Below are 26,256 nucleotides of genomic sequence, written 5' to 3'. Positions count from 1 at the left end.
CAGACAACATTCACACTCACATTCACACACTAGGGACCATTTTAGTGTTGCCAATCAACCTATCCCCAGGTGCATGTCTTTGGAAGTGGGAGGAGCCTATCCCCAGGTGCATGTCTTTGGAGGTGGGAGGAGCCTATCCCCAGGTGCATGTCTTTGGAGGTGGGAGGAAGCCGGAGTACCCGGAGGGAACCCACGCATTCACGGGGAGAACATGCAAACTCCACACAGAAAGATCCCGAGCCTGGATTTGAACCCAGGACTGCAGGAACTTCGTATTGTGAGGCAGACGCACTAACCCCTCTGCCACCGTGAAATAAAAATCAAAGTGTATAAAAAACACAGAGGACCACACAACTCACGTAGTGTTAAAAGCCAAAGAATAAAAGTGTGTCTTAAGACGAGACTTAAAACACTCCACTGTGGAAGCAGTTTGAACATGGAGGGGCAGAGTGTTCCAGAGCTTAGGCCCTGTCTCCCCTGGTCTTAAGTCTGGTCTTGGGCACCACGAGCTGGAGCTGGCTCTCGGACCTCAAGGCCGCAGTTGACTGACTTTCCTCCAGACATGAAGCTATGTCTACTGCGGCGTAACAAATTTTTTATAAGGCTAAATATACCGCCGATAAGACCGCTGACACCTTTATTCCCGCGCGGCGGTCGGTCGGAGGCGCGTGGGGACCGTCGTGGAAACCGGTCAGGCTTTTGCCTTCTGCTTAAGGAGGCACGCCCGACCCCGCCTCTAAGCGTCAACAACACATGACGACCACCAGAACATGCCAGGCACACACATTCCTGACATGTCTGCAGGACATGGAGGAGCCAGACGCTAGGCATTTCTAATCAAAAGTTTGGAGACACCACACGACATATAAGTCTTCTCCCAAAAAAAAAAAAAAAGGTCATGTTATCAGTTTGTTTGAGTTCCGACGTGAACAAAAGGTTTATGGGAATTCTCCATTCAAACCCATCGAGCCAAGTTGGGGCCGCGGTTAGTGAGAGCGACAGCTGACGGCTCAGGCTGCAACAAAACGCAGCTGGTGTGTCGCCGGGCGCACACAGCAGACACCTACGCGGAGGCGTTAGCATCGAAAGGCACGAGAGGCAGAGAGAGCGCCCCTTGATTTACTGAGACTCGCAAACGCGACGGAGGGATTCGAGGCTTTCAATTAACGGCGGGGCCGCGGTAAAAGCCAAGCTTCGGTGCACAAAAATCAATAACAACATTCACTTATGGAAATGACTTGTTGTGATGTCCAAGTCCCAGAGGCGGCCGTATATTGAAACAACAACAAGAACCATTGAGTGATTGAATGAAGTCGCTCTTCTTGCAAGAACTGTGAAGGAAAACCATGCTAAATATTGCAGTCAACTTCCCTGTAACATGACCATACTTGCACCCCCACCTCCCAATGAGGCTAAAACTGCTACAAAGATGCTGTACTGTACTCATTCAGGCCATGAAAACACTTAATTTTAACATAATTATAGCAAAATTACCTATTTCTATTCCTAACTAATATTTTAAAAAAATACCACTGCAAATAAAACTACTGCTGGGTTGCAATCACAAGACCTTCGAGGCACTTCCGGGTTCCAGGCTTTGGTCTAGAGAGCATACTTGCCAACCCTCCCGGATTTTCCAGGAGACTCCCGAAATTCAGCGCCTCTCCCGAAATTCAGGCGGAGCTAGAGGCCACGCCCCCTCCAGCTCCATGCGGCATGCCTGCCCAATGACGTTATAACTGTAGAATGAATCGAGGGCAAGTTCTTGGTTTCTTATGTGGGTTTATTGTTAGGCAGTTTCATTAACGTCCTCCCAGCGCGGTAACAACACACAACAACAGCAGTCACGTTTTCGTCTACCGTAAAGCGGTTCGTCTGCCGTAAACAGCAATGTTGTGACACTCTTAAACAGGACAATACTGCCATCCACTGTTGTGAAGTGAATTATATTTATATAGCGCTTTTTCTCTAGTGACTCAAAGCGCTTTACATAGTGAAACCCAATATCTAATTTTTACATTCAAACCAGTGTGGGTGGCACTGGGAGCAGGTAGGTAAAGTGTCTTGCCCAAGGACACAACAGCAGTGACTAGGATGGCGGAAGTGGGGATCGAACCTGCAACCCTCAAGTTGCTAGCACGGCCACTTTACCAACCGAGCTATACCATACTGTACATGTGTATGTGACATCTACGGATTTTAGAGAGTGCAGTGCACATTTGATTGATTGATTGAAACTTTTATTAGTAGATTGCACAGTACAGTACATATTCCGTACAATTGACCACTAAATGGTAACACCCAAATAATTTTTTCAACTTGTTTAAGTCAATTCATGGTACACAGCAATGCATCATCCCAGAGGGTGTTCAGCATGGTTAGAAAAATAGTGACAGAGAATAAAACAAGGATGGACAATTCAACCCTTAACTCAACATTGAGTAGATGAGTGTTATATGTGCGTATATGTGTAAATAAATGAACACTGAAATTCAAGTATTTCTCATATATATATATATATATATATATATATATGTATAGCTATAATTCACTGAAAGTCAAGTATTTATTTTATATATATATATATATATATATATATATATATATATATATATATATATATATATATATATATATATATATATATATATATATATGAAGTACTTGACTTGGTGAATTCTAGCTGTAATTATACTCCTTTCCTCTTAACCACGGCCCCAACCCAACCCCCACTGACATATGCAGTAACATATTGTCTCATTTTCCATCCTATTATTTTGTCAAAATTATTAAGGACAAGTGGTAGAAAATTATTTATTAATCTCCTTGTTCATTTACTGCTTACTTTTTCTTTTAACATGTTCCACCTACACTTCTCTTAAAATGTAATAATCACTTATTCTTCTGTTGTTTGGATGCTTTACATTAGTTTTGGATGATACCACAGATTTAAGTATCGATCCGATACCAAGTAGTTACAGGATCACGCATTGGTCATATTCAAAGTCCTAAGTGTCCAGGGATGTATTTCCAGAGTTTATAAACATAATATAATTTTTTTTTTAAAAGAAAGAAGATGCTAAAAAACATTGATGATTGACTAGATACGCTTCTGTACTTGGTATCATTACAGTGGATGTTAGTTAGTGGTGTAGCTCCACCCAGGTCGTTTGTTTACATTGTGACGCCGGTGAGCTACGGTATGTAGTGAAGCATGTTTAGCTATTCCTCGTCCTGCAGGGATGATACTGGTAAGAAATTTATTTTTGTCGCCATGGAGGCGAGGATTAGATATTTGGAAGAAGCTAAAACACTGCAGATTGTGGATGGACATTAGCCGCTAGCTAGCTAGCCATGTCTTAAAGCACCTCTTCCTGAGGGCGTTTCAGTGTTATAACTTCACCTTTATCGTTTTTAAGTCGAAATGCATCTGTTGTCTCTTTTCTGTCTGTTCGTAAGTACTTTTGCGATGCCGAAAATGCTCCCCTGCTCGTAAACCAGTAATAATACGACGTGACGACGACGGGAGACCAGTACTTTTTAGAGGCGGTATAGTATCGAATATGATTCTTTAGTATCGCGGTAATATACTAATAATGGTATACCAAAGAACCCTAGTAGGGACTCTTTGAGCAATGGTGATTACGACTAATTTTAAAGGTGGTATTACAGGAGTTTCCCATGGAGAATAAAGTATGGTCACAAATAAAAACTAATGTAAAAAAAAAATATGCAGCTTAACATTCAGTGACATAACATTCAGACGCCACAAACAATTAAATCGGGCATCACGATTTGCGCACAAAACAGCGACAAAAGCGAAATGCCAGTGTCAGAGACGAGGTAGCGTACAGGTGGAACAGCTACGTACGTCAACCTTCTCCTGTGAGCTGTTTGGACAGAAACAATTGTACAATCCTGACAGCTGTCAGCTTTACAGTGAACGTTAACACTCTCATGTTGCACCTTAGGGGGATTTAAGGCGCTTGGTACAGTAGCTGCATCAGCTGCTTCGCACCAAAACATGCTGATGTCTGACTGCTGGTTACATGGCAGCCTGCTTCAGCTGTTTGTGTTCAAGTTGTCCTCTATAGGGAAACCCATGCAACCTCCCCTGGTTGCATGCTGCATAAATAAGTACAATTAAAACCCTATTAAGGTGGGTCTAAAGCAAGTTATACCATGGGGAGGCATAAACTGTATGGACTGTTGCGTGTCCTTGGCTGAACTGGATGCAGAATAACTAGTCGAGAAACGTGATTGACAGCCGTAGCGTGGGGGTTTTCTCGATAATGTGGAGCCAATGTCTTGAACTCAATGGATTCAAGCGAGAATGGTGTCACGGTAATCAATGTGAAACGTGACCTGGACATGAAGCACTGCCAGTGAAGGAAAAAGTCTGCAAGTGTGGACAAGTGGGACAAAAAAAGTGTCTAATATATCGTGGCTATTGTGCCTGTATGACACAAATGTAACAAGAAATCCTAAAAGCTAAAATTGTGTTCAAAGTGTCAAGTGTGTCAACCAGTTCACTATATTAAAAACAGCAAAGATTGCCAATTTTCAGGATTTTTCTCAATGCATCAATGGCACATGCAGAAAAAACTATCAGATTCCCCTGAAAAAAATGTAATAGAAAAAGGGCAAATGTGGCTATTTACAATAAAATGGTTACCGAAACATGTAAAATGAATAACAGGAGGGCCTAACAATGATCCCTCAGGAACTTTCTTACATATATATATATATATATATATATATATATATATATATATATATATATATATATATACAGTATATATATATATATATATATATATATACACACATACACACATATATATATATATATATACACACATACATATATATATATATATATATATATATATATATATATATATATATATATACACACATACATATATATATATACATACATACATACATACATATATATATATATACTATATATATATATATATATATATATATATATATATACATACATACATACATACATATATATATACATACATAGATATATATACATACATACATATATACATATATATATATATATACATACATACATATATACATATATACAAATATACATATATATATACATACATACATATATATACATATATACATATATAATATGTATATATACACATATATATATAATATATACATACTGTATATATATAAACACACATAAATACATATATATACATACACATATATATACATACATACATATATATATGTATGTATATATATACATACATATATATATATATATATGTATATATGTATGTATGTGTGTTTATATATGTATATACAGTATGTATATATTATATATATATGTGTATATATATTATATATATGTGTATATATATATTATATTATGTATATATATATATGTATATATGTGTGTATATATATATATATATATATATATATGGATATGTATATATGTGTATCTATATATGTGTGTATATATATCTATATATCTATATATGTGTATATATATATATATATATATATATATATATATATATATATATATATATAATGTGTCAAACAATTAGTTAAGTGTGGATCACATAAGTTACAAAATCCAGTACATTTAAATAGTAGGTATTGAATTTATCAATTTATTGACGATAAATGGTATTAGTTATAACGGTGATAAAACTCCAAAATGGTTAGTATTACAGTTTTAAATTAAAATCATCGAAAGCGCTGGCCCGCTATCTTAAATGCCAACATGAAAACAAGAAACATTAACGTCTTTCCCCAACATGAAATAACATACGCCAATCTAAACTTGTATAAATAAATACATTGTTGCCTGAGCAACTAAGATATTCAATTGTGGACATTGAACGGACTTCTATAGTCAAGACGGAAGTGTTTTCACGGGGTGTTCAAGGACCGCTGAGCTGAGTAGGACGCCACAACGCCCGCCAGAAATAACAAAAATAATGATAGTAGATTTTATTTGTTACGCACTTTTCATTTAAACCAATATACAAGTGCTACAGTACAAACCAATATTTAAAACCTTAACCATAAAATAGATTAAATACTAAAACAATCTCAGTGAAGCATATATAACATGCAAAATTGTGGACTTTCTAACAGTGTTTTATTTATTTTTTTACATAACTTGGTCAAAAGAGTTCTGTGTTTAAATAAGTACTTTTTGAGCACATTCAACAATACCGTGTTCATAATGATAACAATGAAATGTTCATATTGTTACATTAGTGGTTCTCTTACTGTAGAAAACATGGGTGTACCCAACCAGCCTACTGTGACACCCCTAGACCATAGTACAGAACAAGGTAGTAATATATAGAAATGTGTTTACTAACCAAAACAGGCAAAAAACAAGATTAAAAAAGGTTTTGTTTTTTTATCTCAGAAAAAATCCTACCAATTGCCAATATAAAAGACAGATCCTGCTAAATGATTTAGTCTTTTTTAGAAAAAGCACCATCACCATTCGTTAGTTTGCAAAAAGAAGTGGCTTTTTTTTGTTGTTGTTGTTCTTTGCTCCTCCCTAACCCCTACACATTTCCCACTAAGAGATGCATCATGTAAGAACTTCTGGAGGTGGCATGACGCAGAGTGGATCACTAGACTATTAGGTAACCAAACAGCAGAGAGGGAGAAGACGCATAACAACAACACAGAAAATAGGATCGAGGCAGCAAGTTGTGCCAAGCAGTAAAGTGGTCCAACAACAAGGGGCCAGGGTATGTGAGCTCTCATCTCCTGTGGCCAACATTAACTTTCACATACCGTATTTTACAGGCTATGAGCCACACCCACTAAATTTTAGAAGAAAAAAAGTATGTTTTCCCATATATTAGTCGCACCGGACTATAAACCGCGAAATAGGTTATTTACACGGAAAGATTATGTGAATGTTTATTTACAGACCTTAATTGTTTCCAAACGGTGCTTGTAACAAGGCAGTAAAACAGCTGATCAAACAAAACAGAAGTCATGGTCATGGTCTACTAGCTGCGGAATCAGCTAAAGAGACTCAATAACTCCACGGTGACGTGTTCGTGAAATTACTGAGTCACTGTAAAATTGAAACAATACAAAAATAATGCCCCTTAAATATCTATAATATTAACGGACACTCGTTACCATGAATTGATTAACGTGGACCCCGACTTAAACAAGTTACCATTTAGTTGTTAATTGTACGGAATGTGTACTGTACTGTGCAATCTACTAATAAAAGTCTCAATCAATCAATCAATCAATCAAACATGTTAGCATATTCAATCCAATCCAATCCACTTTATTTATATAGCACATTTAAACAACAATAACGTTTCCAAAGTGCTGCACAGCCATGGTAAAAACAATATTAAAAAAACAATCTTATGCTCCACCAATGACTGAATAAAAACAAAAAATAAATAAATATAAAACCAATATAAAAAAAAATAATATAAAAACAAATATGATTAAAAACTATTTTAAAGGGTAAAAATAAAAAAATATTAGCTAATGCTAACGACACTAGTGTCATTACTTTACGATAGCACGTACAAATATGCGTGAAAACACTCCAGCCATCACACATGGGACGGTTCAGTTTTAGTTATATTGAAAAACTACTAAAAGTTTCTTGGAGTGACAAATGAAGAATGTAGAAACGCTACGGATGGCCAGAAGACTGAACAGCACTTGGGTTGGGAAAAAAAAAAGCAATGCTGGTAAATGGAAGGACATCTCACCTACAGTGAGCGAACTCATCCAAAAAAATGGTGCTATAACACAACCAATAAAACATTCTGTAGAGGTTGCCCTTTAGTGGGTTCTTCAGACCACCACAGACTGCCAGGAATTGAGGATATAAAACTGTTTTATTTTACTTAATGGTGCAAAGTATTTTGCTTTTCAGCACCGTGTCTTTCAGCAGCACCACCAACTCCCACTACTCGTTTCCTCACGGCTGCTGCTAATAAGGCGAGAGGTGATTAGATAACAAGGCCCACCTGGGCCATCTACCCACTTGTCGCTGTCTGCGAGGCCAGTCCTGACACAACCCGTTCGGCCCCCCGTCGTAGAGACATGAAACAAAAACCTCTTTGTAGGTCTCACTTAGACCTACATTTCATATATTGACAACCCCTAGCAAAAATCAACAGGAAGTTTGCAATGTTTTTGCTTGTTTTGTTTACAAAATGATTTTTATTATAGTGCGGAATTTGCGAGACTTAACTAAAGGCCTACTGAAATGAGATGTTCTTATTTAAACGGGGATAGCAGGTCCATTCTATGTGTCATACTTGATCACTTCGCGATATTGCCATATTTTTGCTGGGAGGATTTAGTAGAGAACATCGACGATAAAGTTTGCAACTTTTGGTCGCTAATAAAAAAGCCTTGCCTGTACCGGAAGTAGAAGCCGATGTGCGCGTGACGTCACCGGTGTGAGGGCTCCTCGCGTCCGCACATTGATTACGATCATGGACACGATTCTGACCGAGAAAGCGACAATTTCCCCATTAATTGGAGCGAGGATGAAAGATTCGTGGATGAGGATAGTGAGAGTGAAGGACTAGAAGAAAAGAAAAAAAGATAGGGCAGTGGTAGCGATTCAGATGTTATTAGACACATTTACTAAGATAATTCTGGAAAATCCCTTTTCTGCTTATTGCGTTACTAGTGTTTTATTGCGATTATAAAGTCATACCTGAAAGTCGGAGGGGTGTGGTGACCGCCAGTGTCTCTGAGGGAATGGAGGAGCCAAGAAAGTCGCAGCTGTCTCTCTGACAGCTGCAGGAAGAACGACACGAGCTCCGCTCATGTTTACGGTAAGAGCCGACTTATTACCACCATTTTCTCACCGAAACCTGCCGGTTGACATGTGGAAGACAAACATGCTCGCTTGACCGCTTTGTTACGTATTAAAGCTTCACAACAAACAAAGAAACACCGGCTGTGTTTGTGTTGCTACAGCCGGCCAAAATACACCGCTTTCCACCTCCATCAGGGGTCGGGAACCTTTTTGACTGAAAGAGCCAAGAAGCCAAATATTTTAAAATGTATTTACTTAAGAGCCTTATAATATTTTTTTAACACTGAACACAACTAAACGCGTGCACTTTTAAGTAAGACCAACATTTCTAGAGTATAATAGGTCTCTTATTCTTTTGTAATAAACATAGCTATTCTGAAGCTAAACGTGGAGGGGCCGTGGCCTGCGGGCCTGCAGCGAAGTGGGGTGTTGCCAGGATCGGCCTTGAAATCAGCGACAGGTGTGTAGATGGCCCACCTGGGCCTTGTTGTCTAACCATCTGTCGCTCTGTTATAAGCAGCAGCCAGGAGGAGAGACGGGGTTGGGGCTGAGCGAGCGAGAACGAAAGAGAAAAAGACAATTGCTGGAAAGCAACTGAGTGACTTATTGAAAAATAAAACAATATTATAACCCTGAAACAGGCTCTTATGTCGGTGCTTGGTGGTCTGAAAAACCCCCAGGAGGGCAAACCCCACACTAACCAATAAAAAAAATAAATAACTTCTTACCTTTAACGCAACTTCTTGAACAGGTGCAGTAGAAAACGGATGGATGGATTAAAAATGCATGAGAATGTTTTATATTTTGAACGTTATTTTTAACACTGTGATTACAAGTGGAATTATTCATTATTTATCGTGTTAAGCAATGTCAGCTCAGATTTACCCGAGAGCCAGGTGCGGTCATCAAAAGAGCCACATCTGGCTCCCGAGCCATCGTTTCCCTACCCCTGACCTACATCATTCTTCTTTGATGTCTCCATTATTCATTGAACAAATTGCAAAAGACTCAGCAACACAGATGTCCAGAATACTGTGTAATTATGCGATTCAATCGGACGACTTTTAGCCGTGAGCGGTGCTGGGATAAAATGTCCGCTACAACGAATGACATCACAAGCACGCGTCAACATAAACGTCATCATTCCGCGACGTTTTCAACGGGATACTTCGCGGGAAATTAAAAATTGCAATTTAGTAAACTAAAGCGGCTGTATTGGCATGTGTTGCAATGTTAATATTTCATCATTGATATATAAACTATCAGACTGCTTGGTGGGTTTCAGTAGGTCTTTAATTAATGTTTTGGCCACCCACCAGTTGGTGACCCCTGCTCAAAAGGATGCAACCCCTAAATAAGAAGACACCCATACAGTCTCCGGAGACCATGTTTTCCTGTGCTGCCTCTTGATCTACAATCATCCCCTTAAAGCCCGACCATCAAGAACTGGGACGCAGCTGTGAGTCGATGACATCAGCCTCCATCACGCCAACCCCCGCCCCCTTTTCTATCTTCACATTGGCCCAAAAACTTTGACCGAAGAGTGGACATCCGACCACTCCCCCGAACAAAGATGCATCCTGTTTCTGACACCGTCCGCCCCAGTCAGCTGAACGCCGATCCAGTTTCCACCTCCTAATACTCCTAACGAGCCTCGTCCCTCCACAACAGCCCGAGTGTCAAGCCCCTCCAAAGTCACCCGACCGGATGACGCAGCTTTTCCCAAATAGAAAAATAAGACAGAGCAGAGACATGGTTTCTCTTTTTTTTTTATAAGCACCAACACTACCAGGAGTCATAAGATGGATCCCTAATTATACCCGTGGTTTATTTTCATCAGTATCCTTCCCGGGCGCTGTCAGGTATGATGGACGACATGTGGCGCTGAAGTGATAACCCCAACTTCAAAGTAATCCTAACGATCCTTCGTCGCAAATTGAAAAGTGTCCAAATGGGAGATAACTATTGATTCGGCGATGTTTAATTGTGTCTCTCGGATCACACGGCTGATGTTCTCACAGGCAAAGTAGATCAACCAGGCTTTGAAGTTCCGCGGTTCGTTCATTTGGGTGCAGATCCACAATAAGCAGGGTCGGTCCGATTAGGATTTTTTTTTTTTGGTTTGTTTTGTTAATTTCGATCTTTTTATGTAGTCCTTCGCGTGACAAAAAAAAAAAATGCGTCTCTGAGGCTTGCGGTGTGTACGGAAGTAAACGTGGCGCCAATTCTGGTATGTCTCAGTCCTGGCGCATTTGTGGCAATCAATCAATCAATCAATGTTTATTTATATAGCCCTAAATCACAAGTGCCTCAAAGGGCTGCACAAGCCACAACGAAATCCTTGGTTCAGAGCCCACAAAAGTACAAGGGAAAACTCACAGCACAGTGGGACGTCAATGTGGATGCATTTTTTTCAAAATAATTTCCCAGGCCTTATGTACGGTGAAAACTATTTGTTGAATACAAAACATGATGGCCGTTAGCAAAGAAAAATCCTTAAATTAGCCACACCGTTTTTTAAGCCGCAAGGTTCAAAGTATTGGAAAAAAGTAGCGGCTTACAGTCCGGGAAATACGGTAGGTTGGTAAATTAAGTTTCCACTCATAACAGGGGTCTATCAATGATCCCTGATGAGGAAGAGACCCCCAAAAGGGTACAACAACACTAATAAACATAAACCACAACACTTATTTTTCTATGAATGTTCTCATTAGACTCGGACTAGATCTGACTAGTCTAAGTCTATGAGCAAGAACTTATGAAGCCTACTTGGATGAGCAGGCGAAACGACTTCTAAGAAAAAACAAACATTGGTGAACAATATCTACAACATCTACTGTATATCCCATCTTTTTTTAATCCCGATTGTTTATATATTTGCTGCTAAACCTTTCAAAATACACCCGAATCTGCACTGATACGGGTAAATAAACGGTAGCCTAATGGGACAAACTATAACACACCTCCTGAGTGTCTCTGTCCGTGTGCTGTGAAAACTATTTCTTGAATGGCCGCTAGCAAAGAAAAATCCATAAATTAGCAGCACTGTTTTTTTAAACCGCAGGGTTCAAAGCATTGGAAAAAAAGTAGTGGCTAATACGGTGAGTTCATAAATTGAGTTTCCACTCAAAACGGGGGTTTATTGATTCTACCTGACAAAGAAGAGCTCCCCAAAGGGATACAACAACACTAATAAACACAAACACAACACTTATTTTGTCTCTGAATGTTCTCATTAAGTCTAAGACTAGATCTGACCAATCTAAGTCTAAGACGAGATCTGACCAATCTAAGTCTAGGAGCACAAACTGATGAAAACTACTCAGATGAGCGGAAAAACGTTTTCTAAGACAAACCAAACAGTCCAGTTGCGACTGATTAAATGCTCTGAGATAACACTTCTTTTCAAACAAATAGCAGCAATACAAACACTAGTCCATTCTTGCATGACACACACACACACACATTCTTGTATTTGTCACCTTCTTGACACTTCCGAAAAATTCCGACTTCTAGTATTATGACAAAAGTCGTAATTTTACTCAACGCAAGGGTTTTTTCGAGGATGAATACGGAAGTCCTTCTTTAGCTGCCGTCTTGTTTTATCATATATTGCTGCCTTTGCACCTGTCAATGTTTACTTTTGTATGCACATTAAATCAACAAAAAATCCTGACTTTGGAGCAATGTTCACAGACTCTAGCATTTGGCTCTCTATTAGATGCAATGGTTTTCCGTATTGGGACCATGAATTGGGTTGTTCACCGGTCCTCACATGGACGGTACTTTTCCTTGTTGATGTCTCAAGAAGAGTAGAAATACAAGAACACACACACACACACACACACACACACACACATTCTTGTATTTTTTACCTTCTTGAGACTTCTGAAAAATGCTAAACCTCCAGTATTATGATAAAAGTCATAATTTTGCTCAACGCAAGTCAAAATTTTACAAGAAAAACTGAATATTTGTGCAATATTATGATAAAAGTTGGAATTTTACTGAATAACAGTCGGAATTTTACAAGAAAAGCTTAACATTTTGCCAATTTTATGAAACGAGTCATAATATTACTCGACAAGTCACAATTTTATAAGAAAACTTTAAAATTTTGGCAATATTATAATCTGAATTTTACTTGGCAAAATTATGACAAAAGAAGTTTTTTTCAGAGGATGAATAGAGAAGAACTTATTTAGCTGCTGTCTTGTTTTATCATATATTGCTGCCTTTGCACCTGTCAATGTTTACTTTTGTATGCACATTAAATCAACAAAAAATCCTGACTTTGGAGCAATGTTCACAGACTCAAGTATATAGTTCTCTATTAGATGCAATGGTTTTCCGTATTAGGACCATGATTTCAGTCCTCATTTGTTCACAGGTCCTCTCATGGACGGTACTTTTCCTTGTGGTTGTCTCAAGAAGGGTAGAAATACAAGAAAACACACACACACACACACACACACACACACACACACACACACACACACACACACACACACACACACACATATTCTTGTATTTTTTACCTTCTTGAGACTTCCGAAAAATGCCAACCTCTAGTATTATGATAAAAGTCGTAATTTTGCTCAACGCAAGTCAAAATTTTACAAGAAAAACTGAATATTTGTGATAAAAGTTGGAATTTTACTGAATAAAAGTCGCAATTTTACAAGAAAAGCTTAACATTTTGCCAATTTTAGGAAAAGAGTCATAATACTACTCGACAAGTCACAATTTTATAAGAAAACTTTAAAATTTTGGCAATATTATAATCTGAATTTTACTTGGCAAAATTATGACAAAAGTCGTTTTTTCAGAGGATGAATAGAAAAGAACTTCTTTAGCTGCCGTCTTGTTTTATCATATATTGCTGCCTTTGCACCTGTCCATGTTTACGTTTGTATGCACATTAAATCAACAAAAAATCCTGACTTTGGAGCAATGTTCACAGACTCAAGTATATAGTTCTCTATTAGATGCAATGGTTTTCCGTATTAAAACCATGATTTCAGTCCTCATTTGTTCACAGGTCCTCACATGGACGCTACTTTTCCTTGTGGTTGTCTCAAGAAGGGTAGAAATACCACACACACACACACACACACACACACACACACAAACACACATATTCTTGTATTTTTTACCTTCTTGAGACTTCCGAAAAATGCCAACCTCTAGTATTATGATAAAAGTCGTAATTTTGCTCAACGCAAGTCAAAATTTTACAAGAAAAACTGAATATTTGTGCAATATTATGATAAAAGTTGGAATTTTACTGAATAACAGTCGGAATTTTACAAGAAAAGCTTAACATTTTGCCAATTTTATGAAACGAGTCATAATATTACTCGACAAGTCACAATTTTATTAGAAAACTTTAAAATTTTGGCAATATTATAATCTGAATTTTACTTGGCAAAATTATGACAAAAGTCGTTTTTTTCAGAGGATGAATAGAGAAGAACTTATTTAGCTGCTGTCTTGTTTTATCATATATTGCTGCCTTTGCACCTGTCAATGTTTACTTTTGTATGCACATTAAATCAACAAAAAATCCTGACTTTGGAGCAATGTTCACAGACTCAAGTATATAGTTCTCTATTAGATGCAATGGTTTTCCGTATTGGGACCATGATTTCGGTCCTCACTTGTTCACCGGTCCTCACATGGACGGTACTTTTCCTTGTTGATGTCTCAAGAAGAGTAGAAATACAAGAACACACACACACACACACACACACACACACACACACACACACACACACACACACACACACACACACACACATTCTTGTATTTTTTACCTTCTTGAGACTTCTGAAAAATGCTAAACCTCTAGTATTATGATAAAAGTCATAATTTTGCTCAACGCAAGTCAAAATTTTACAAGAAAAACTGAATATTTGTGCAATATTATGATAAAAGTTGGAATTTTACTGAATAACAGTCGGAATTTTACAAGAAAAGCTTAACATTTTGCCAATTTTATGAAACGGGTCATAATATTACTCGACAAGTCACAATTTTATAAGAAAACTTTAAAATTTTGGCAATATTATAATCTGAATTTTACTTGGCAAAATTATGACAAAAGTAGTTTTTTTCAGAGGATGAATAGAGAATAACTTATTTAGCTGCTGTCTTGTTTTATCATATATTGCTGCCTTTGCACCTGTCAATGTTTACTTTTGTATGCACATTAAATCAACAAAAAATCCTGACTTTGGAGCAATGTTCACAGACTCAAGTATATAGTTCTCTATTAGATGCAATGGTTTTCCGTATTAGGACCATGATTTCAGTCCTCATTTGTTCACAGGTCCTCTCATGGACGGTACTTTTCCTTGTGGTTGTCTCAAGAAGGGTAGAAATACAAGAACACACACACACACACACACACACACACACACACACACACACACACACAAACACACACACACACACACACACACACACACACATATTCTTGTATTTTTTACCTTCTTGAGACTTCCGAAAAATGCCAACCTCTAGTATTATGATAAAAGTCGTAATTTTGCTCAACGCAAGTCAAAATTTTACAAGAAAAACTGAATATTTGTGATAAAAGTTGGAATTTTACTGAATAAAAGTCGCAATTTTACAAGAAAAGCTTAACATTTTGCCAATTTTAGGAAAAGAGTCATAATACTACTCGACAAGTCACAATTTTATAAGAAAACTTTAAAATTTTGGCAATATTATAATCTGAATTTTACTTGGCAAAATTATGACAAAAGTCGTTTTTTCAGAGGATGAATAGAAAAGAACTTATTTAGCTGCCGTCTTGTTTTATCATATATTGCTGCCTTTGCACCTGTCCATGTTTACTTTTGTATGCACGTTGCAGCGTTGCCTTTGCAACAAAAAATCCTGACTTTGGAGCAATGTTCACAGACTCTAGTACAGTGGTTGTTAACCTTTTTGGCTCTACCGAACCCCACCGTTTTTATTAGCGCATTTACCGAACCCTTTTTTAGTGAAAAACAAAATGTTTTTTTTTTCAAATTCAAGACAAAGTTGTATGTTGTTGTGTTTTTACTGATGCACAAAATGAACCGTGCATGAACATCACCTTGTTCCAAGACGATGAGTCGGGTGTGTTTAGACCTCCAAGGCGGAGGCTCTGTCGAACCCCTGAGGTTCGATCAAACCCAGGTGAAGAACCACTGCTCTGGTATTTGGCTCTCTATTAGATGCAATGGTTTTCCGTATTGGGACCATGATTTATGTCCTCACTTGTTCACAGGTCCTCACATGGACGAAATACAACAACACACACATTCATCTTGAGACCTCCGAAAAATGCCAACCTCTAGTATTATGATAAAAGTCGTAAATTTACTCAACACGAGTCAAAATTTTACAAATAAAACTTAACATAAGTGCAATATAATGATAAAAGTTGCAATTTTAAAGAATAAAAGTCGCAATTTTACAAGAAAAACTTAACATTTTGGCAATTATATGAAAAGAGAGTCATTTTACTCGTCAAAAGTCACAATTTTTTAAGAAAATTTAAACATTTTGGCAATATTATAAAAATAATCTGAATTTTACTTGGCAAAATTATGACAGAACTCAGCTGGCGGGTTTTTCGGGGTTGAATAGGCAAGTCCTTCTTTAGCTGCCGTCTTGTTTTTATCATATATTGCTGCCTTTGCACCTGTCCATGTTTACTTTTGTATGCACATTGAATCAACAGAAAATCCTGACTTTGGAGCAATGTTCACGGACTCTAGTATTTGGCACTCTATTAGATGCAATGGTTTTCCGTATTGGGACCATGATTTTTGTCCTCACTTGTTCACAGGTCCTCACATGGACGGAATACAAGAACACACACATTCATCTCGAGACCTCCGAAAAATGCCAACCTCTAGTATTATGATAAAAGTCGTAATTTTACTCAACGCGAGTCAAAATGTTACAAATAAAACTGAAAATAAGTGCAATATAATGATAAAAGTTGCAATTTTAGTGAATAAAAGTCGCAATTATACAAGAAAAACTTAACATTTTGGCAATTATATGAAAAGAGTCATTTTACTCGACAAAAGTCACAATTTTTTAAGAAAACTTAAAAATCTTGGCAATATTATAAAAATAATCGGAATTTTACAATTATGACAGAAGTCAGCTGGCGGGTTTTTTCGGGGTTGAATAGGCAAGTCCTTCTTTAGCTGCCGTCTTGTTTTTATCATATATTGCTGCCTTTGCACCTGTCCATGTTTACTTTTGTATGTGTCATGATCTGTAGTCTGGATCATGTTTAATTCGGTTATTTTCTGTTAGTTTGGACTCCCTTTGTTGTTTGTGTACCTTGTGAGTTAGTTTGGTCACCATGGTAACATATTAATTTCACCTGCTGCGGGTTCCAGACGCACACCTGTTTTTGTTAATTACTTTCCTATTTAAGCCTGCCCTGTCCCGTCAGTCGGTCTTGGTCCCTTGTTTGCGGTATGCAACTGTTTCGTTGGTAATTACTAGATTTCTTGTTACCTGATCCTGTGCTAGTGTTAGCATTAGCTTCTGTGCTTTCGCCACGCGTTTCTTTTCGTCTGTTTTTGTACCAGTGTTTTGTTATTAAATAATTCTTACCTTTACGTTATTGTCCGGAGTGTCTATGTTTGCGTTGGAGGAACGACCCCGCATTTAAATGCGACCCAAACGTGACAGTATGAACATTGAATCAACAGAAAATCCTGACTTTGGAGCAATGTTCACAGACTCTAGTACAGTGGTTCTTAACCTTGTTGGAGCTACCGAACCCCACCGTTTTCATAAGCGCATTCACCTAACTTTAGTGAAAAACTAAATGTTTTTTTTTCTTAAATTCAAGACAAAGTTATATGTTGTTGTGTTTTTACTAATGCACAAAATGAACCGTGCATGAACATCACCTTGTTCCAAGACGACGAGTCGGGTGTGTTTTCACCTCCCTAGGGTTGATCGATCCCAGGTGAAGAACCACTGCTCTGGTATTTGACTCTCTATTAGATGCAATGGTTTTCCGTATTGGGACCATGATTTATGTCCTCACTTGTTCACAGGTCCTCACATGGACGGAATACAAGAACACACACATTCATCTTGAGACCTCCGAAAAATGCCAACCTCTAGTATTATGATAAAAGTCGTAATTTTACTCAACGCGAGTCAAAATTTTACAAATAAAACTGAACATATGTGCAATATAATGAAAGAAGTTGCAATTTTAGTGAATAAAAGTCGCAATTATGCAAGAAAAACTTAACATTTTGGCAATTATATGAAAAGAGTCGACATTTTACTCGACAAAAGTCACAATTTTTAAGAAAACTTAAAAATCTTGGCAATGTTATAATAATAATTGGAATTTTACTTGGCAAAATTATGACAGAAGTCAGCTGGCGGGTTTTTTCGGGGTTGAATAGGCAAGTCCTTCTTTAGTTGCCGTCTTGTTTTTATCATATATTGCTGATTTTGCACCTGTCCATGTTTACTTTTGTATGCACATTGAATCAACAGAAAATCCTGACTTTGGAGCAATGTTCACAGACTCTAATACAGTGGTTCTTAACCTTGTTGGCGCTACCGAACCCCACCGTTTTCATAAGCGCATTAACCGAACTTTAGTGAAAAACTAAATGGTTTTTTTCTTAAATTCAAGACAAAGTTGTATGTTGTTGTGTATTTACTGATGCACAAAATGAACCGTGCATGAACATCACCTTGTTGCAAGACGACGAGTCAGGTGTGTTTTCACCTCCCTAGGGTTTGATCGATCCCAGGTGAAGAACCACTGCTCTGGTATTTGGCTCTCTATTAGATGCAATGGTTTTTCTGTATTGGGACCATGATTTATGTCCTCACTTGTTCACAGGTCCTCACATGGACGGAATACAAGAAAACACACATTCATCTTGAGACCTCCGAAAAAGGCCAACCTCTAGTATTATGATAAAAGTCGTAATTTCACTCAACGCGAGTCAAAATTTTACAAATAAAACTGAACATAAGTGCAATATAATGATAAAAGTTGCAATTTTAGTGAATAAAAGTCGCAATTATACAAGAAAAACTTAACATTTTGGCAATTATATGAAAAGAGTCATTTTACTCGACAAAAGTCACAATTTTTAAGAAAACTTAAAAATCTTGGCAATGTTATAATAATAATTGGAATTTTACTTGGCAAAATTATGACAGAAGTCAGCTGGCGGGTTTTTTCGGGGTTGAATGGGCAAGTCCTTCTTTAGCTGCCGTCTTGTTTTATCATATATTGCTGCCTTTGCACCTGTCCATGTTTACTTTTGTATGCACATTGAATCAACAGAAAATCCTGACTTTGGAGCAATGTTCACAGACTGTAGTACAGTGGTTCTTAACCTTGTTGGAGCTACCGAACCCCACCGTTTTCATGAGCGCATTCACCTAACTTTAGTGAAAAACAAAATGTTTTTTTTTCTTAAATTCAAGACAAAGTTATATGTTGTTGTTTATTTACTGATGCACAAAATGAACTGTGCATGAACATCACCTTGTTCCAAGACGACGAGTCAGGTGTGTTTTCACCTCCCTAGGGTTTGATCGATCCCAGGTGAAGAACCACTGCTCTGGTATTTGACTCTCTATTATATGCAATGGTTTTCCGTATAGGGACCATGATTTATGTCCTCACTTGTTCACAGGTCCTCACATGGACGGAATACAAGAACACACACATTCATCTTGAGACCTCCGAAAAATGCCAACCTCTAGTATTATGATAAAAGTCGTAATTTTACTCAACGCGAGTCAAAATTTTACAAATAAAACTGAACATATGTGCAATATAATGAAAGAAGTTGCAATTTTAGTGAATAAAAGTCGCAATTATGCAAGAAAAACTTAACATTTTGGCAATTATATGAAAAGAGTCGACATTTTACTCGACAAAAGTCACAATTTTTAAGAAAACTTAAAAATCTTGGCAATGTTATAATAATAATTTGGAATTTTACTTGGCAAAATTATGACAGAAGTCAGCTGGCGGGTTTTTTCGGGGTTGAATAGGCAAGTCCTTCTTTAGCTGCCGTCTTGTTTTATCATATATTGCTGCCTTTGCACCTGTCCATGTTTACTTTTGTATGCACATTGAATCAACAGAAAATCCTGACGTTGGAGCAATGTTCACGGACTCTAGTATTTGGTTCTCTATTAGATGCAATGGTTTTCCGTATTGGGACCATGATTTATGTCCTCACTTGTTCACAGGTCCTCACATGGACGGAATACAAGAAAACACACATTCATCTTGAGACCTCCGAAAAATGCCAACCTCTAGTATTATGATAAAAGTCGAAATTTTACTCAACGCGAGTCAAAATTTTACAAATAAAACTGAACATTTGTGCAATATAATGATAAAAGTTGCAATTTTAGTGAATAAAAGTCGCAATTATACAAGAAAAACTTAACATTTTGGCAATTATATGAAAAGAGTCGTCGTTTTACTCGACAAAAGTCACAATTTTTTAAGAAAACTTAAAAATCTTGGCAATATTATAATAATAATCGGAATTTTACTTGGCAAAATTATGACAGAAGTCAGCTGGCGGGTTTTTCGGGGTTGAATAGGCAAGTCCTTCTTTAGCTGCCGTCTTGTTTTTATCATATATTGCTGCCTTTGCACCTGTCCATGTTTACTTTTGTATGCACATTGAATCAACAGAAAATCCTGACTTTGGAGCAATGTTCACGGACTTTAGTATTTGGCTCTCTATTAGATGCAATGGTTTTTCTGTATTGGGACCATGATTTATGTCCTCACTTGTTCACAGGTCCTCACATGGACGGAATACAAGAACACACACATTCATCTTGAGACCTCCGAAAAAGGCCAACCTCTAGTATTATGATAAAAGTCGTAATTTCACTCAACGCGAGTCAAAATTTTACAAATAAAACTGAACATATGTGCAATATAATGAAAGAAGTTGCAATTTTAGTGGATAAAAGTCGCAATTATGCAAGAAAAACTTAACATTTTGGCAATTATATGAAAAGAGTCGACATTTTACTCGACAAAAGTCACAATTTTTAAGAAAACTTAAAAATCTTGGCAATGTTATAATAATAATTGGAATTTTACTTGGCAAAATTATGACAGAAGTCAGCTGGCGGGTTTTTTCGGGGTTGAATAGGCAAGTCCTTCTTTAGCTGCCGTCTTGTTTTATCATATATTGCTGCCTTTGCACCTGTCCATGTTTACTTTTGTATGCACATTGAATCAACAAAAAATCCTGACTTTGGAGCAATGTTCACAGACTCTAATACAGTGGTTCTTAACCTTGTTGGCGCTACCGAACCCCACCGTTTTCATAAGCGCATTCACCTAACTTTAGTGAAAAACAAAATGTTTTTTTTTCTTAAATTCAAGACAAAGTTATATGTTGTTGTGTTTTTACTGATGCACAAAATGAACCGTGCATGAACATCACCTTGTTCCAAGACGACGAGTCGGGTGTGTTTTCACCTCCCTAGGGTTTGATTGAGAACAGGTGAAGAACCACTGCTCTGGTATTTGACTCTCTATTAGATGCAATGGTTTTCCGTATTGGGACCATGAATTGGGTTTTTCACCGGTCCTCACATGGACGGTACTTTTCCTTGTTGACGTCTCAAGAAGGGTAGAAATACAAGAACACACACACGCACACCTGTGGACGTTCAGTGTAAAAACAGGCCAAAGAGCAGCAAAGGTCGGGTGTGATGCATCACTTTCCTCGCAAGTGAACACACATCCAGTCACAGCAGACCAGCCTTCTTCCATCCATCATAGACACCCTTTTTTAGTTACATCTCCAAAATCACAGCAGCAGCAGCCATGATGAAATCCAACCCGGCCAAAGAACTCATGAGTGAGGGGGAAACAATCCAATAAAATGGCAGCCCTACCTTGTTTTTACCGTTGCAGTGGCAGCAAACAGTCCACAGGTACTTGAGGGTCCTCCACAGCAGGATGATGAAGAGTCCCCCGAAGAAGGTCACCATGGAGGAGGCGAGGAACGCCCACCACATGCGCTGCCCGTTATTGTCGCAGGGCACCTCGGACGAGAAGGGGATGACGACGTCTTCCATCTTGGAGAAGAGGATCGAGGAGTCCGCTTTGGGCTGAGGGTCGCTGTTTGTGCGCATAGAGCCGGCGCTGCCATCCGCCTCGGCTAGCATGGAGGAGCCAGGGCGAGCCTGCGTCCCCAGCCCCGCTCGCCCGCCATCTTGCTCCGGGCGGAAGAAAAGCTTTACGGTCGCCTTTTTTTTTTTTTTTTTTTTTTTTTTTTATCTCCCCGAATATGAGCGCACACACGCCCGCTGGTGGTTACTGAGGACCTGCCCGGAATAGCAGCACTAGAACGGCGTCTCCATCCGAATCGGGCGAAAGGGGACGGAAGTGGTCCTCCGAGGCTCCCCTGCGGCCATGGCGGAGATGGCCCCGAGGCAGCCGCTTATTAGTCCGGGTCACACACACGGAAAAAAAAAAAATTAAAAAATAATATAATAAATATATATTTGTTTAAATAATAATATTAATAATAAAGAAGATCCACGATGAGGACGCCGGTAGCTCTAGCCGTCTTCCATCCAACCGTCCTGGCTGACGAGGCGGTAATCGATGCCACTTGTGCCGGGCGAGTCGATGGCAAAGGCGGGCGTTCTGGAGCCTAAAAGAGCCGCCGACGACGACTCGACATGTTCCGGCGGGGGTCGTCGTCACTTAGCGCCGTGTTCGATTCCAGGCAAAAGGAGGGGAAGAAGTGTGAGAGTCTCTCTCGCTCTCGGCGTGTCTGCTGTGTTGTGGCCGTCCGCGAGTGTCTCCATCCGGCAGCGAGGAAGCGTGCATGGCGCGGAGCTGCCAGCCGAGCGCCTGTCAGTCAAAGAGCGGGGAAGACAGTGTTACATCAGGGGGGCGGGGCTTACGCAGGTAGGAGGGAGGAGCTACAGTGCTCATGGAATAATGATACAAATAATAATAATTGTAATAATAAGCAGAAGCTTTCATCTATTTAGTTTAATGACATGTAAAGTCTTCACAGTTAGATAATGAACTATAAATATTGTAAATGATTATGGAGGTTCATCAAGTACATGTGCACACGTCCAATGATCAATCAATCAATGTTTACTTATATAGCCCTAAATCACTAGTGTCTCAAAGGGCTGCACAAACCACTACCACATCCTCGGTAGGCCCACATAAGGGCAAGGAAAACTCACACCCAGTGGGACGTCGGTGACAATGATGACTAGGAGAACCTTGGAGAGGAGGAAAGCAATGGATGTCGAGCGGGTCTAACATGATACTGTGAAAGTTCAATCCATATTGGATCCAACGCAGTCGCGAGAGTGCGGTCCAAAGCGGATCCAACACAGCAGCGAGAGTCCCGTTCACAGCGGAGCCAGCAGGAAACCATCCCAAGCGGAGGCGGATCAGCAGCGCAGAGATGTCCCCAGCCGATACAAAGGCAAGCAGTACATGGCCACCGGATCGGACCGGACCCCCTCCACAAGGGAGAGTGGGACATAGGAGAAAAAAGAAAAGAAACGGCAGATCAACTGGTCAAAAAAGGGAGTCTATTTAAAGGCTAGAGTATACAAATGAGTTTTAAGGTGAGACTTAAATGCTTCTACTGAGGTGGCATCTCGAACTTTTACCAGGAGGGCATTCCAGAGTACTGGAGCCCGAAATGAAAACACTCTATAGCCCGCAGACTTTTTTTGGGCTTTGGGAATCACTAATAAGCCGGAGTCCTTTGAACGTATGGTACAATACAATCGGCAAGATAGGCTGGAGCTAGACCGTGTAGTATTTTATACGTATATACAATGATGTCCAATTAACATGATAAAAGTTGCATATTTTATCATGAGGACTTTTTAAACCACATCAAGTAAAGGCCCTCCGCGCTGCTGATCCGCCTCCGCTTGGGATGGTTTCCTGCTGGCTCCGCTGTGGACGGGACTCTCGCTGCTGTGTTGGATCCACTATGTCAGGGGTAGGGAACCTATGGCTCTAGAGCCAGATGTGGCTCTTTTGTTGACTGCATCTGGCTCTCAGAGAGAAGAAGGAAGAGAAAAGAGAGAAAAGAAAAACAGAAAAATATGCAGTCCTCTCCAAGGTTTCTCATAGTCATCATTGTCACCGACATCCCACTGGGTGTGAGTTTTCCTTGCCCTTATGTGGGCCTACCGAGGATGTCGTAGTGGTTTGTGCAGCCCTTTGAGACACTAGTGATTTAGGGCTAAATAAATGAACAATGATTGATTGATATATTTAAATATATATAATTATATATAAACACATATATATATATGTATATATATACACACACATATATATGTGCATATATTTATATATATGTGTGTGTATATATACACACACACATATATATATACAGTATACATACACATATATATACAGTATATATATATATACATACATACATATATACATATATATATGTATGTGTGGGGAAAATCACAAGACTACTTCATCTCTACAGAACTGTTTCATGAGGGGTTCCCTCAATCATCAGGAAATTTAATCATGAAACAGTTCTGTAGAGATGAAGTAGTCTTGTGATTTTTCCCACACACACACATATATATATATATATTGCGCTCTACCACGGCATCGAGCACTACTGTTACGGCCACTCTGTCGTTCCAAAAATGGTTCGAAAGAATAAAAAATAAACTTATTTAGGAAGTCAACCACGGTGAATATTTTTTGTTTGTGAAAATAAATCAACATTTTCAATCTGGAAGTATCTCCGCGAGTGCTTATTAGGAATTTAGTGCGTCATAAAACCTCATATATATATATATATACATGATATATATGTTTATCTCTATATATGTGTGTGTTTATAAGATGCATCATTGGATTAATTATGTAATATTGTATTAATTTTTTACTATCTTGAATATTTTGCACTATGCACAAAACCTCCGTTCTAATTGGCTGAGAGAAGTCACATGGTTCAACAAAGGATTGTCATTTCTTCCACACAGCTGCAGGAACAAAGGTCAGCGACACAGGTGTCGATCGATGACATGAATTGCAGCAACGACGATGTGTTCATCAAGCATGATGTTTCCTCTCTTAATGACAGCATTAATTGTCTCTTCATTTCTGCATAACGACCACCATTCTTCACTTCATCAAAGGACTTCACCGTGACAAACATCCTGGCTGCTGTGAGGAGTAAGAAGACATCCTGGTATTCAAAGCGTAGAAGAAGAAACTAATCAGGTGTTCACTGACACCTGTGGCTGCAAGGTGACCTCGATGTCAGCTTCAATATTATAGTAGGACTAGTCCTACGCTCTATTTGGACATTCTCAGGGACAAGCGGTAGGAAATGGAGGGATGGAAATTAGGGTTACAGTTTCTATTCCACAAGATTTCAACCGGCAGGGTCAAAGGTCGCTGGACCTTAGAAAGTGTCAGAATGTTGCCACAAAGCACACAATGATCCAAAAGGATGAATGAGGACTATCACAACTCCACATTTGTTAAATACTACTCAGAAAGTGTCATCATTATTGTGTGTCAATGAGGTTCCGCGTTAAATTATTATTATTATTAATATTCAACCGATTTGGTAATTTTTACACATTTTATTATATATGTTCAGTATGTTGTTTTTTTCAAGTTTTACATCATGAATAATTATTTTATCATTTTGATTAAAACAATGTTACCATTAGTAGTAGTAGTAATACTTGCAACATGAAATTTACTTTTATTACAATTTTTTTAGTACTTGATACATGTTAATTTATGCATTTTTATTACTATGATTATCATTATAAATATAAATATTAAAAAAAAAAATTCAATCAATTGTATTAGTATTAGTAGTAGTTGTGACGGTAATTGTATAATTTTTATTATTTCCATAACTATTATAATTATATATATTGTATTAGCAGCATTATAATGTTGATGTATAAAACAAATTTGCGTATATCATATATGTTTTATTATGTTTTTCAATTTATAAATAAAAACACTTTTAGAATAAAATAAATATCATTATAAATATGAATATTTTTAAAAATGTTTTTCAATCAATTGTATTATTATTAGCAGTAGTTGTGACGGTAATTGTATTATTTTTATTATTTCCATTACTATTATAATTATTTCTATTGTATTTGCAGCATTATAATGTTGATGTATACAACAATTTTGCGCATATCTTATATGCTTTATTATGTTTTTAAATTTATAAATAAAAACACTTTTAGAATAAAATAAATATCATTGTGAATATAAATATTTTTTTAAATATTTTTCAATCAATTGTATTTTTATTAGCAGTAGTTGTGACGGTAATTGTATTATTTTTATTATTTTC

At 38.0% G+C, this 26,256-nt stretch overlaps 1 protein-coding gene across 1 annotated transcript in view; it reads right to left on the bottom strand.

Annotated features, from left to right (window-relative positions):
* Positions 1-22,764, bottom strand: part of LOC133559722 (calcium-activated potassium channel subunit alpha-1a-like) — a 572,272-nt gene extending 549,508 nt beyond the window's left edge. Inside the window, exon 1 of the mRNA XM_061911767.1 lies at positions 21,791-22,764. Coding sequence (XP_061767751.1) covers positions 21,791-22,063 — 273 coding nt within the window. The 5' untranslated portion in view covers positions 22,064-22,764. The remainder of the gene's footprint in view (positions 1-21,790) is intronic.
* Positions 22,765-26,256: the final 3,492 nt, after the last annotated feature.

This window comes from Nerophis ophidion, linkage group LG09, assembly GCF_033978795.1.
Source record: "Nerophis ophidion isolate RoL-2023_Sa linkage group LG09, RoL_Noph_v1.0, whole genome shotgun sequence".
NCBI classification, from domain to species: Eukaryota; Metazoa; Chordata; class Actinopteri; order Syngnathiformes; family Syngnathidae; genus Nerophis; species Nerophis ophidion.
Note: the sequence above shows the minus strand (reverse complement) of the source record. Positions and strands in the feature narration are given on the sequence as shown.